This window comes from Hibiscus syriacus, unplaced genomic scaffold (assembly GCF_006381635.1).
Source record: "Hibiscus syriacus cultivar Baekdansim isolate YM2019G1 unplaced genomic scaffold, ASM638163v2 tig00111220_pilon, whole genome shotgun sequence".
In the NCBI taxonomy this organism is placed as follows: domain Eukaryota; kingdom Viridiplantae; phylum Streptophyta; class Magnoliopsida; order Malvales; family Malvaceae; genus Hibiscus; species Hibiscus syriacus.
In genome coordinates, this window is record NW_024063024.1 from 449,667 (window position 1) to 463,221 (window position 13,555).

The window sequence follows — 13,555 nt, forward strand, 5'->3', positions numbered from 1 at the left end:
CCGTCAATGATGATTTTTTTTCAAAACATACACATTTTACCAAGGAAATATTTTTCGAATCTAAAATCGATTTCAACAATAATTATTGATATTTACTAGTTGAAATAACTAATGACATTATAGTGAGGACTAAATTATGCCAAATTCGAAAACAATAACTAAATATTCCAAATTCAAACATAAATGAAAGACCAAAACTTAAATTTGACACTTTTGATTAAACCTAGCATTAACCACGTAAAGCAACAAGAAAAAAAAACAAAAAACACACACACACAATTACCGGTTAGTCAAACGTAAAGAGAAACTATGGTCTTTAAACAATATTAGGGTTTGAATTTTTACATTATAAAGTAGATTAAATTAAAAATTATCCTTACAATATAATTTTTTATAATATTCAACCCGAAAAAATAAAATGTGCAAACCAATAGAAACGAAAAGAAAGCAAACCATCAAAAATCTTTATTAGATTAAACAATTATGAATAAATCTAAAATACATAAATTATTTTATTTTATTTTATTTTCGAAGAAAGAAAATAAACAAATAAAAGAAAAACACCTTGAGGCAAAAACAACAGCTTTTAATAATGGTTTGAACTTTCTATTTATACATGAGTAAATCTAATTAAGGTGCATGGACTGATTTCATTTGCATCTTTCACTATGCACCTGTTGCGACATATTCTCAAGTAAGTTACCCAGCATTAGTCTTTGATCCACAACCATATTAGCTACCTGCAGGATATGATATATACACTTATATCAATATATAATTATAATCGATAAGATAATGGTGAGAAAAGATAGATAAGATAAAAAAAATAAAAACATTAAGAATTATTTTTTTTTAAAATAAAGGAAAAAAATTACATGCAAATCAAAGAATTCACTATCATGTCACATGCAAATTCACATGAATTTTACGTTTGTATCTGACAATAACTTTAATCCTATTATTTACTTGGTTAAAACAAGCAAATAATTACTAAATTATGTAGAAATGGTTTTTTGGTAACTGAAGTTTTAGAAATTACAAAATTATCATTAAACTTATCAACTTGTTACATAATGATCACTTTATAAAATAGTGACAATTTCTTTTAATAAGTTTGAGGATCATTTTGTGACAGTTTGATAAGTTTAATAGTTTTGTTTGTAATATTTTGATAAATGTTAATGATTATTTTATAATCGTTTACAAAATTTAATAATTAATTTGTAACTTTCAAAACTTGAATCAGCATAAAGATTAATTTAGCATAGTTTAATAATTATTTATATAATTTACTCTATTTATTTATAAGGTTAATTATTTAATGAGAAATAAATCTAATATTAGAATGAATACTTTTCTACTGTGAATTTCTACTCTCAATCAAAAGTTAACAAAATGAGTACACTTCTATAGAGGTTGAATGTACGGCAAGATCCATACCGCCCCACACCTCCAATCAAGATCAATGGTGAGCTTTGACAATAAAAACCTTCGCATTCACTATAGATCCTCTTTATTTTCGTCGACCAAATGAGATCGTAACACAATTATTTTTGACCAAATCAAAATAAATTTCGATTCAAAAATCAAAGTGACAATATATATATATATATATGAATGAACAAAGTGACAATATAAAGGTATAAAAGGGAGCAGACCTTATCACCAAAGAAAATCTTGGTGTTATTAGCAATGGCCTCCGTAAACTTGAGATGAAGAAATTCACGACTCAGCTTCGATTTGTTTGCTTCAGCTTCTTTCATCGCACTGAAGAAAATGGAGTGAAAGAAGATCGATTCTCCAAGTTATATATCGGAGTTTTTTAATTTCACAAACGACATAAAAAAATCGTCACATATTCTTAGTCGATCGACGCTTCCTTACCTATAAAAATCAGCGTCTGCTCGACTTTTTTCACGAGCAATGAACATCTGGTTCTCGATTTCCTGCAATTTCACGGAATTCTCCTTCTCCAGTAACTTGTGTTCCATTAGGATCTTGCTAACAGTAGCATCTTTCTCAGCTTCATTAATAGCCATTATTTTCTGGGTTTCTGATTCTATCTCAGCTACCTTTTGTCTCTCCATTGATATTAAGACCTACATAATAACATATTATCGGTTGTTCCACGGGATGAAGTATTAAGTTGATAAATAAGATTAGAAGTTTTAATTCTGATGCTGTTAGGAACAAATTAAGTTAAGGGTCATCTCATAATAGATTGTTATAATATCTAATTCGAATTAATCAGTTAAAGAAAAAACCATGATACCTTGGTGCGTTCTTCTTCCATTTGTTCATAATTTCTTCTGATGCTCTCGGGTATGGTTGGCTTTGTAACCCTAACACTAAGAATTTCAATCCCAGGTGCATACTTTGTGCAATCACCTTGGAGTGCGTCTTTCATCTTTTCATCGATCTAAAACACAAAACAATAATAATTACGATGTAACTATATATATATATTAATCTTAAATTACGAATAGAATAATAAATGATTTATATCAACTCGTATCAAATTTAATCCTTTTAACTTATCCAAAATTGTATATATACCTGATCAAAGACATCAATGTACACTTGTTGAAGAGTATGTGAGCTGCAAAATTGATTGATCTCGTGATGAATCTTATCGTATATCCATGTGTTGTCATAATGTACTCCATAGTTGAGCAGTGTCTCAAACACGTATTCTTTTCGAAGCCTATTGACAACCTGAAATAATAGATGCAATTAAAATATTGTTTTTTACATTAAATTATAAGAGATACGAAACACATAAATCACATTATTTTAAATTCTTAATCGTATAAATTTTTTAAGTGAATATATAAAACTTGTACTATATTACATGGACTCTGACCTCAAATTTATCAATTTTTAAGATCCAATTAAATCTAGAATTCAAATGAAATAAAAAACAATTTAAAAGCCTTAAATACCTCTATCTTTTCAAAGTTGATCATTACGCCCCCTTTTGTGCCACATGGAATATCCCTCACCTGCAATTAACACATTCCATTAACATAGTGATAATTTACTCATAATTGGGGTAAAAGAATTGAAAAGGAAAACTACCTGATCGGTTTGAAGAGTAACTAGAACAGGCTCATACTGAGTTATCAAAGGCATCTTCAAATGGAAACCTGCTTATAGTAAATATAAGAGAGTTTTAGCGTTTAAATATATTTGATCTTGCGATCTCATATATATTATATTTATATTAATAAGATTAAAAGGACAAAAATGTGTTGAATTGTAATATAAGGACTAAACCTGAAATTTAATCATATATATTGTTGAATTATGAAACAAGGATTGAAGCCTAACCTGGCTCGGCTATATTTTTAAGAAGGGCCCCACCCTTCCAATACACACCAACATGACCTTCAGGGACTTGATGCAAAATGGATAAAGTGTTCTCAGGGTTGCAACATGCCAGAGCCATTGCCTGAAAATTTCCATCGTTAAACCTCGTGTTTTTGGGTGCTAAAATTAGGGTTTCAACAAAGAATTATGAAACTTTTCCGTTTTTTCATATGAAAGCGGAGAATGAAAGTTGGAATAGAGTCAGGATGAAACTTTAGAAGAACAAATATAAATAAGAATAATAATTTAATTATTAAGTTATTAATTTCAAAATAAAAATAAAAGGACTATGATATAATTTGGTTAATATTAAAATTAAAAGAGATCTAAAAATATTTAAACAGGAAATATGATAGACCAAGACTTAATTTATCTAATTTAAAATTAATAGGAACTAAAAAGAATTTTACCAAAAAAGGGTTCTAATCTGATTCAACTGGTATCAAAACTAAGCAAACTTAAAAATACAATTAAACTCAAATTTTTGGTCCGTACATACCAGGAAAGCGATAATCATGAAAATGAAGACAAGCACGACCAGGATTGGGAAACAACGGCTGCTTTGAGGAGGAGGAGGAGAAGACGGCGACACTGCTCTATATTGCGGAGGATCCATGGCGGTAGAATATAACGATGTCTTGTTTCTGAGTTGTTATTACGTGTATATACATGTGCGTTATGCACCTATATATATTGGTTTTATTTCCCATTCTTCCAAGGACGAAGGCTAGAGGAAAGTTCGAAAGAACTACGAAGAATCATGCATCGGGAATTGTTTTCTCACTGAAATGAAATTTTCAGATTATAATTGATTCGTGCCATTATTGTTCATAAATTATTTGATTTTTTTTCATTTTATTGTTAAATAATCAATGGTATTATAACAATAGACGTCATCGTCTTGAAAAAAAATTAATTTTATATTAAAACAATGTTGTTTTTTATACGTATAAAGTCGAATTTTCTTTTTTTTCTTCTTTATAACTGTCTAAATTATGATCACTATTCGTAGTAAACAGCCATCATTGATCATCATCGATTACTACCTATTAATCTTAAAATCTTCTCCAACTCTTTCGATATCCCTCCTCTCTCTCTCTTTTCCCTTTTCCATGCTCAGTGTTTTACCAAGCCTTTTCCACGTCCATTTCAAAACATTCATCAAATCATAACGAAGAAGTAACAATGTTGAAATTAAAACCCATATTTCAACATAATAGTCGTCTATAGTGGCGATCAATGCGGTGATCGCACCAATCGAGAAGACCCATGGTTAAAATTTGAATTGGTGTCTATGTGGCTAAGAAAAAAATAAAAAAAAATCAATTTATGATAAAGTTAGATTGATGAACAATAGATTGACCAAAACATGAGTAATTTTAAATTTAGTTATTAAATTAAAATTTTAATTATTAAAATAAAAGTGAAAAGAGAGTTGAATGATGAATTTTATAATTAACCCATAAAATTAAGATACATTTACTTATCTTTATTCAAGAAATTGGACAGTCCACAGCACAATCGCATAGAAATAACATTTTAGAAAAGAAAAAGAAAAAAAAAAGTGGTTGCCGATATTGTTTGTTTACCTAACAAAGAAAGACTCCTAATGTATTCGATTTTCTCTTAAAGAGGTAGAAAACAAACGGATAATGCAATTCAGGGAAATTTCCACCTTTCTATTTCTATTGTTTTTGTTTATATATTAGATAAATATATATTCCTTTTTAGCAATTAAAACTTGACTTTTTTTTGGGGTTAGAAATTGACCTCGATTTTAGTTAACGTGGTTTAGTTAGATTTTAGGATAACTCTAAATTTATCACCCGACTATTCATATGTTCTAAACTCGACCTTTTTCGTTAAAAAATCGACAGTAGTCTGAGCTAGACATTAACATGTTGACATAGATATGCTAAAATCTGATCCAAGAATCTCAAATGATTAGCATATCTCAGTCAGCATATTAACGTACAACTCATATGACTGTTATTTTTTTAGTAAAAAAGGACAAGTTTGGAAAATATGAATAGTCATGTGACCATTTTGTAACTTTTAATAATCGAGGGACTTGAAAAAGCAATATCATATAGTCAGAGGACCATTTTATAGCTTTTAATAGTTGGGGACTCAACAAAGCAACATCCTATAGTTAGGGGACCATTTGTGTTCTTTATCCTTTAAATATCTTTTAAACAATGCCTATGGTTATCATCAACTGTAAATTGACTCTTATTTTAAATTAGTCCTTAAACTTTTTAATATTCTAGTTTCATCGTCAAATTATTACTCTCATCTTAAATAAATCTTTAAACTTTTGAATACTCTAATTTCATCCTTAAACTATGACTTTTATTCTAAGTTGGTCCATAAACTTTTAAATCTTCCAATTTATATTTAAATTCATCTAAATATGTAATCAATTTCAAGAATAATTTAACCTAAATTTTATTTTTTTAAACATATAATATAAAATTGACCTCACTAACAATGAATATTAATTTTTTTAATATTTTATATATATATATATATATATATATATATATAATTTAGGATGATATTGAAGTATTTAAAAAATTAAGGATTGATTTAGAATGAATATCATAGTTTAGGGATGAAACTAAAATATTAAAAATCTAAAGACTAATTTAAAATGATAGATATAGTTTAGGGATAAAATTAGAAAATTAAAAAAAATTAGTAACCATTTAAAAAATAAAAGTCATAACTTAATGACGTTTGATACAATTAACTCATAATTTTATCAAAATCGTTAAAATTTGAAGATAAATAATTATATATTTTTAAGGGATTAGGCTGGTAATGGGCCGGATTTAGGTGGGCTAGAGTTTTACCCGCTCCACCATCCATGTAATACCCCAAGAATATGGTTAGTGACCAAAATGAATAAATTGAAAGTTTAGTGGCTAAAGCATAAACTTGAGAAAGTTTAGTGACTAAAGTATAATTTTAAAAAGTTGTGTAACCTAATCCTGCAAATGAATAGTTTACCCCCAAGAATAATGTTTTTATGGATTTCAGATTTTTCGTACAAAGTTTGTGTCAAAAGATATAAAGTGTGAATGTTCGAGGAAAATTCAGATAATCAGATCAAAAAAAATTCAGGAAATTTTGCTAGATGATAAAGCAAGGGAAAATTGTATTTTCAATACTTTAAAATGATAAGATTTAATGTGGACCATTGGATTTAAGTTGATTTACATGTTGAATCTTAACTATTGGATTAAAAAGAACAAGATTGTAATTTTGGAACTTTACAAGGTTAAAGTTGTAAACTACTAACTTCATGGATTAATTTCATCCCTTGGATGATAAATTTGATATGTATATTATTAGGATCATTAGATTTTAAGGTCATAATAGTCATTTTGGACTAAAATGAATTTGAAATTCATTTAGGTTATAAAATCTAGAAAGGACTAAAATAATTCAAGAAAGCTCTTGAATTTGCTGCTGCCGTGGGTTAAAAAACAAAGGTATTTTTTTATTTTGTTTTTTATGCATTTTGAGTTTGATTTAAGGTTAAGTCATGAAATCTAATTTTGTTCTCCATTGAATTCTCTTTCATTTGGTACCATTTGTTCATATTGTTCATGCTTATAACCCTAAATTTATGAAAAGGGTGGATGAAGGGATGATGCAATTTGAGGTTTTAAGGCTTGAAAATGATGATATAGGAGTTGTGATGTTGATTTCATGTTCCAAGTAATGAAAAATCCATTAGTTTTCCTTTAGGGATCCATTTGGAAAAAATGAAAAGTTAAGGGGTTGATGTTTTGAATTGATTTTTTATGTTAGATATGATGAGAATATAATGTTGTATGCCTTAGCATGTTTATTCAAGCTTGAAAATGTGAAGAATGGTTATCCTAATAGTGACCAAAATGACACTTTAGGAAAAGTTTGAGAATTATATTTAAAGCTTGAATTTGATGAAGGCTATGGTAGAAAATTACAATACATGTTTAAATTTGTTGTTTGGATCTTGAAAACACTTTGGAAGTGATGGATGATATTAGGCCATATGGGTTTCTTTAAGGAAAATTTTATAGGAAAATTCAAGTGACTTATTTATGATATTTGTTATTTTTCAAGGATTAATTTAATGATTAAATTATTGGATTTAGACTTGAAATATGATTTTTTTTTATGATTAGTCCTTAAAGCCTAAAAGGGGAAAAAATAAGGGTTTAAGGTGAAATTGTGAGTTTAAAGGTGAATTCAAGTAAGTTAAGGTGGAAATGAAGTGTATGAAACATTGTAATTACAATGTTGTATTGGAATAAATATTATATTTTTTCCTACACTATATGCGCATGTGTTAGATAGATTCTAACATGTGCTTTTGATTATTTATGTTATATGTTTGATGTATTTATAGACATCAATCAAAACCGGAATCTAACTAGCAACAAAGGAAAGGAAAAATATCGAGCTTAAGCTTAGTGAGGCTTATATTTTGACTTGTATAAAAAATTTCAAGATGAGTGCAATGCATACATAACATGACACATGGATGTTTCATATATCATTAGGAAGACTCGCGATGAGTCTACTTTTTTTTTATTATATATATATTAGCGTGATATTTTTGTCATCAATCATATATTTGATATGTTCCAAATATGTCAAAAGGTAATATATTTGATATATTTGATATGTTCCAAATAGGTCAAAAGGCTATATTATGAATGTTATTTTTGGGTTTAAATTGTCCAATGTTGACTTATTTTGAAATACATTCCCATGGATGAAATAAATGTATAATATATACCCAAATATATCATTGAGGGATAGTGGTATAGTTTGCATGCTATAGAGTCCAACAACAGACTGCATATTTGATTTAGCACTATAGTATATATACAAGACACTTAGTGCATATGATGGGCACGAACTTATGTGTATTATGGTGAGCACGACCTTATGTGTATTAGCACTTCGGTGCATATTTTATTCGTGTACCAGGGTTCTCGTAGACATATATTTGGACTATGGTTTATTGGTTAATAAATGATAAACATGTGAATAATCTTATGAACTTTTGAATGAATGACAAATATATTGGTAAGAAATTTTATATGTGGTTTATTTCATGTTAATATATGATAATATGATTGAGATACATGTAAATTTATCGTAATGCATTGAGTATTGTTATTTATTTATATTTATGTGTTGTATTGCATTGACTATTATTATGTTTGCCTCACTAAGTGTATACTTAGCATGTGATGAATTTCACGCGTAGGTAAAAGTAGAAATCGGAGTAAGGAATATTCGACATCGTACCTATCGAGGAGTATATACCCAATATCAGTAATGGCATCTTCCCGATGTATTTTGATTTTCTAGTCGGCAAGCATATAAGTGTTAATGGTATTTTGGTATAAACTATGCTTAAAACATATTTGTAATGGTTTACCTTATAGTAGTTTAATGAATAGTATATAAATTATGATAGTTATGAAAAAATGGAATGCATGGGAAGGATCTGGTAAAAATAATTAGAATTAAAATGGTATTAAGATAAATTTTACTTTAAGTAAAATACAGGCAGTTTATTTGTTATATGTTATAATTATGAATTGTTAAGTTACTACTTGAAAACGAAATTAGTTTGGTTGAAAAAGAACTTATGAATTGATGTAGAAATCAATAAATGATTTAAATTTGAACTGTAGAAAATTAGTTTATGGCATTCTGACTCGTATTGTGGAATTAAATACGGGTAAGGGTGTTACAATCCACATCCAAAATTGTCATCCAACCCAACCACCACCCGCTTGATCATTGACCTAAATCTATCCCACCCATCAATTGCGGATGAGGCGGGTGGGTCGAATTATAAATGAGTTCTATTACTAAAAAATCAGAATTGAAAATATATGTAACATATTACTAAAATAATATTTAATACTTAATACATTAATTCAACTATTATTAAAGTTTTAAATTTCCAATACTCTAATATATTTTAGTTTAATTCATAGTTGAAATTGCAGGAGAAAGTGTGAGAGTAATAGAGAAATGGTGTTGAAACGAGAAAAATGAAAAAATATTTAGGATTTACCCTAAAAAAGTCTTTATTGTAATTAATATTTTTTAAAATTAATATTATATTGATAGATGGATAGATAAGGTTGGTAATAGATAGGATGGTGGGTTGAAAAAAATTTCACCCTAATCCACACCCATTCCATCCACTACCCACTTCAAATGAATTAAACTAATGTTTCATCAAGGTTTCGGGGGGGGGGGGGGGGGCATCATGTCCTATATGAAATGAATTTAGAATGTACGTTGCACATTACATACCATTAATTAAATTGTCTTTATTAAGTAAATATGAAAAATATAATAACTTATTCACAATTAATCATTTATTATTATTTAGTTTAAATTTTAATATGAATACAATTAAACTGTATTTTTTATTAAAATTTTAAGGGTAAACTATACAATTAATCCACTTTGTTTTTGGTCTGATTGAGTTTGGTCACAAGTTCAAAAATTAAGTACGTTCTTACTTCATCAATCTGTTTGGTTTTAATCACTTGCTGGTAACTCCCGTTAATCCTTTAACGTACAATTTTTTTTTAAATCCATGTTCTTTTTTCTTCTTCAAACTGCATCTGCAACATACAAAAGGTATAGCATCAAATACATTTTATATCCAAGCTTAATGACTTTTGTGCAAATTATGGACATTTTAAGTCTTTAAGATCAACAAAACTTGAACCATAATTGCTTTAAGATGATTATACAAACTTAAATAAATAAATATTTTTAAAATAGTTATAATTTTAATAAAAAAATCTAATTATATTCCTATTAAAATTTAAAATAATAATAATAAAAGATTACATTGTGAATAGATTATTATATTTTTTTATATTTATTTAATAATAATAATTTAATTAGTGATGAGTATATCATATTATTATTTCGGTGTACGACAATCATTTTAAAAGAATTTTCATTTTTATGATTAACCAAAATTCCATTAAAAAAACGAAAAAAAGTGGACTCACTAGATATACAAAAAAGAAAGAAAAAAAGTAGTGGTGGGGGATTTGTCATTGTCACTGATAAATGCTCCCATCATGGACCCACACACCAAAGGTCACAAGCCATCGCAAAATCTGATCAAAATCCCCCAAATATTCCCCTTACGATTCAAAGCCAGGATAACTCTGAAATACGTAGGATTGTCAATACAACAAAAGCAAAGATCAAGTTGTTGTTGGTGAACACACCCACAGCATTGCTTGGAAGATCATTGGTCCCTGTTGTTGGCCCTAGTGTTGTCCCTGCACCACCAAACACGGTGGTTGGAGTAGTCCCTGGGATTGTACCCGTGGTGGTTGAGCCGGTGGTTGTTCCGGTTGGTGTGGTGCCTGTGGTGGTTGTGCCCGTGCTACTGCAAAAAAACAAAAACCAAATAACTTTAGAAACAAAGATCAAACATACGAAAACATCATAGAGAAACTTTCATGAAAGTTTATGGAAGTGATGAACATACCTTGAGGGAAAGCTGCAAGTTGAAGCAATATCTGCAGATCACACAAAAAAGGTTAGGGAAAACCCAGAAATGGAAGAAGAAAAATGGGTTTACAGGGACATACTCGGAGGAGGATTGGCGCTAACAGTAGCAGAGCCTGAGAAATCACAGCTTCCTTGAGCTTCACCTTTCCTTTGGAAATAGCTATTGACAGCGTAGTTGCAGTGATCTTTCACGGTGTCGGGGTTAAAGCAACCACCTTTCTGGAGAATAGCTGAACAATCAGCTCCAGCTCCACATGCATAATCCAGTGCCTTTTGAAGTATTTGATCACCAACTCCATCTTTACATAAGCAATAAGTAGCACCTAAACAAGAAAAAATGATAAATTTATGGGGAAAATTTGATCTTTAAGATATTATCTGTGTTTTTCCAGCAAAGAAGCAAAACCCATCTCTGAAATCTTTAAGAGAAAAATCCAAAAAGCTTACTTGAATGGCCAGTCATGGCTAAGAACAGCACTAGACAAATCAAAAGGGCCATGATTTGTGCAAGATTTAGAGGAAATTAAAGAGAAACCAGAGACGGCTGCAGAAAAAAAAAGAAAGAGAACAAATGGAGACTTGTAGACAAATAACAAGGAAGACGGTGGGTATATAAGCAATAATGTTGTCTTAAAATCACCTCTGATACTACTCTCGAGTGTTGTTGAAAATGGGAAACTGAGCAAATGTCTTAAAAAAGTGTTGGTGGCTAGTAATTTGGTCTGTTAAAATATTCATGTAATTGCAGCTGCATATGTTATATATATATATATATTCTCAAACGGTCATAAACTGAAGTGAAGGGTCAACACTTAACCTGGTTTAGGTTTAAGAACTGTCATTGTGAAGCCTAGTGGGGGGAGATGAAGCCTGAGGGTTCTACATTTGGGACCCTTTTACAGATCCTTTATATGTGCGGTCACCACTTGACACTATTTGGCATTTTTTCCTTAACCTGGTTTAGGTTTAAGAACTGTCATTGTGAAGTCTAGTGGATATTTAAATTAAATATATAAATATTATATATATATATTTTAATTTAAATTAAATTTATTAATATTACATATATATATATATATATATATAAAATAATTATTTTTAATATTTATCGGGCCGGGTATTCGGGTAATCGGGGCATGGATTATCAAACCCGTCCCCGTTTAAAACATTCGATTTTTTCCCGTCCCCGTTTAAAACATTCGGCTTTTCCCCATCCCATCCCTATTTATCATCCCCGAAACTGACTCGTTTAATTCGATTTTCGATTTTTCCCGACGGATTCGATTTTTTTGTCCTCCCTAACTATTTGGCATTCTTTCCTTTTTCAGGTTCTTTTATTTTAATTTTTATGTTCATAATTTAGTAATTTAATATAAAATGATTATAAAATAATATATATTTAAAAGATTTTGTTATTTTTCAATAAATGTTTAAATATCTATATAAATGATGTGTTTGAATCGTAATCCTTTAAGGGTTAATTATTTCTTAATTACTGAGGTTATTTGATTGGTACTCAATAATTAAATATAAATTTAATAGTTAAAATTGTTCAACTTTTTAAATATATTAAGTAGATATAAGAAGGCTATAGCTTTAACTCCATAGTAAAATTGAGATTTTTGAAGAAAAAATTTGAATATAGTAATATACAAATTTACGTGAAATTTTTAAATAGAAAACATAGGTATAAAAATAATATAATATTAAGATTATAAGAAGTTCACAACTACAGGATTTTTTCGAACTTAAATCAACATTTTCAATCTTTATTAATTATTTTTTAGAGTTAATTTATTTGATGAGAAAAAAATAATTACAAATAGTTTTATTCGATATAAATTCTCACTTTGGTCAGTTCAATATGAGAGCCTCCCCATCTATTATGATCTTAATTACAAATATATATAATAATTACAAATAGTTTTATTTGAATTATGTTTAAATTTATTTTAGTCTAAATTTAAAATTATTTTGATTCTTGATCCGATCAAATTTATAATGATGATTATTTGAATAATTATTATATATATTTTAATGTTGATTATTGTATCTGTACTTGTGGCATCGATCAAATATATGTATATACATATATAAACGTATCATTTTGAAACAAATAAAAGAATTATAAATATTCATTAAAATTAGATCTGAATATTAATATTATTTCTTTTTGACCCGTTGATACTCATGGTTGTGCGTTGATTATAGACAGACCATTGGCCTCCATTTTTGTTCCTGGTTTCTTTTCGAATGATTTATCATGAAATAAGTCGTACTAAAGTAAATGGTATGACTTAAGAAGTCATTCTTTTCGGGGGGAAACACTACTAAAGTTGAGTGAATGCGACGGTCCAATATTTAATTATCTTATTAAGTAATTATAATATGCGTTTGTAATGATGAATTCATTAGGCTGCTTTGGCATTGAAATATCGGGCCTTATTTATTAAACAAGGGACATCAATTTGCAGTACAATATTATTATTTAGAGTAATAAGTTTAGATCGTAGATTCGAATGTTTGTCTATATTTGATATGTTTTATGAATTCAAATTTAGATATTAAATTATTACATCGTACATCTATTATCTGAATTCATAAACCTTCACCTTCC

At 28.6% G+C, this 13,555-nt stretch overlaps 2 protein-coding genes across 2 annotated transcripts; both read right to left on the reverse strand.

Moving 5' to 3' along the window:
* Positions 1-650: 650 nt before the first annotated feature.
* Positions 651-3,985, reverse strand: LOC120156477 (erlin-2-B-like). The gene is made up of 9 exons (XM_039167792.1): positions 3,869-3,985; positions 3,331-3,451; positions 3,079-3,146; positions 2,943-3,002; positions 2,557-2,715; positions 2,273-2,419; positions 1,885-2,099; positions 1,659-1,767; positions 651-740 (listed from the first exon to the last, which is right to left on the reverse strand). The coding sequence occupies exons 1-9, from the start codon at positions 3,983-3,985 to the stop codon at positions 651-653; spliced, it is 1,086 nt and encodes a 361-aa protein (XP_039023723.1).
* A 6,425-nt stretch (positions 3,986-10,410) lies between these two features.
* On the reverse strand, positions 10,411-11,570 carry LOC120156401 (PLASMODESMATA CALLOSE-BINDING PROTEIN 3-like). The gene is made up of 4 exons (XM_039167714.1): positions 11,386-11,570; positions 11,019-11,261; positions 10,916-10,946; positions 10,411-10,813 (listed from the first exon to the last, which is right to left on the reverse strand). The coding sequence occupies exons 1-4, from the start codon at positions 11,435-11,437 to the stop codon at positions 10,570-10,572; spliced, it is 570 nt and encodes a 189-aa protein (XP_039023645.1). The 5' UTR covers positions 11,438-11,570; the 3' UTR covers positions 10,411-10,569.
* Between the last annotated feature and the right edge of the window lie 1,985 nt (positions 11,571-13,555).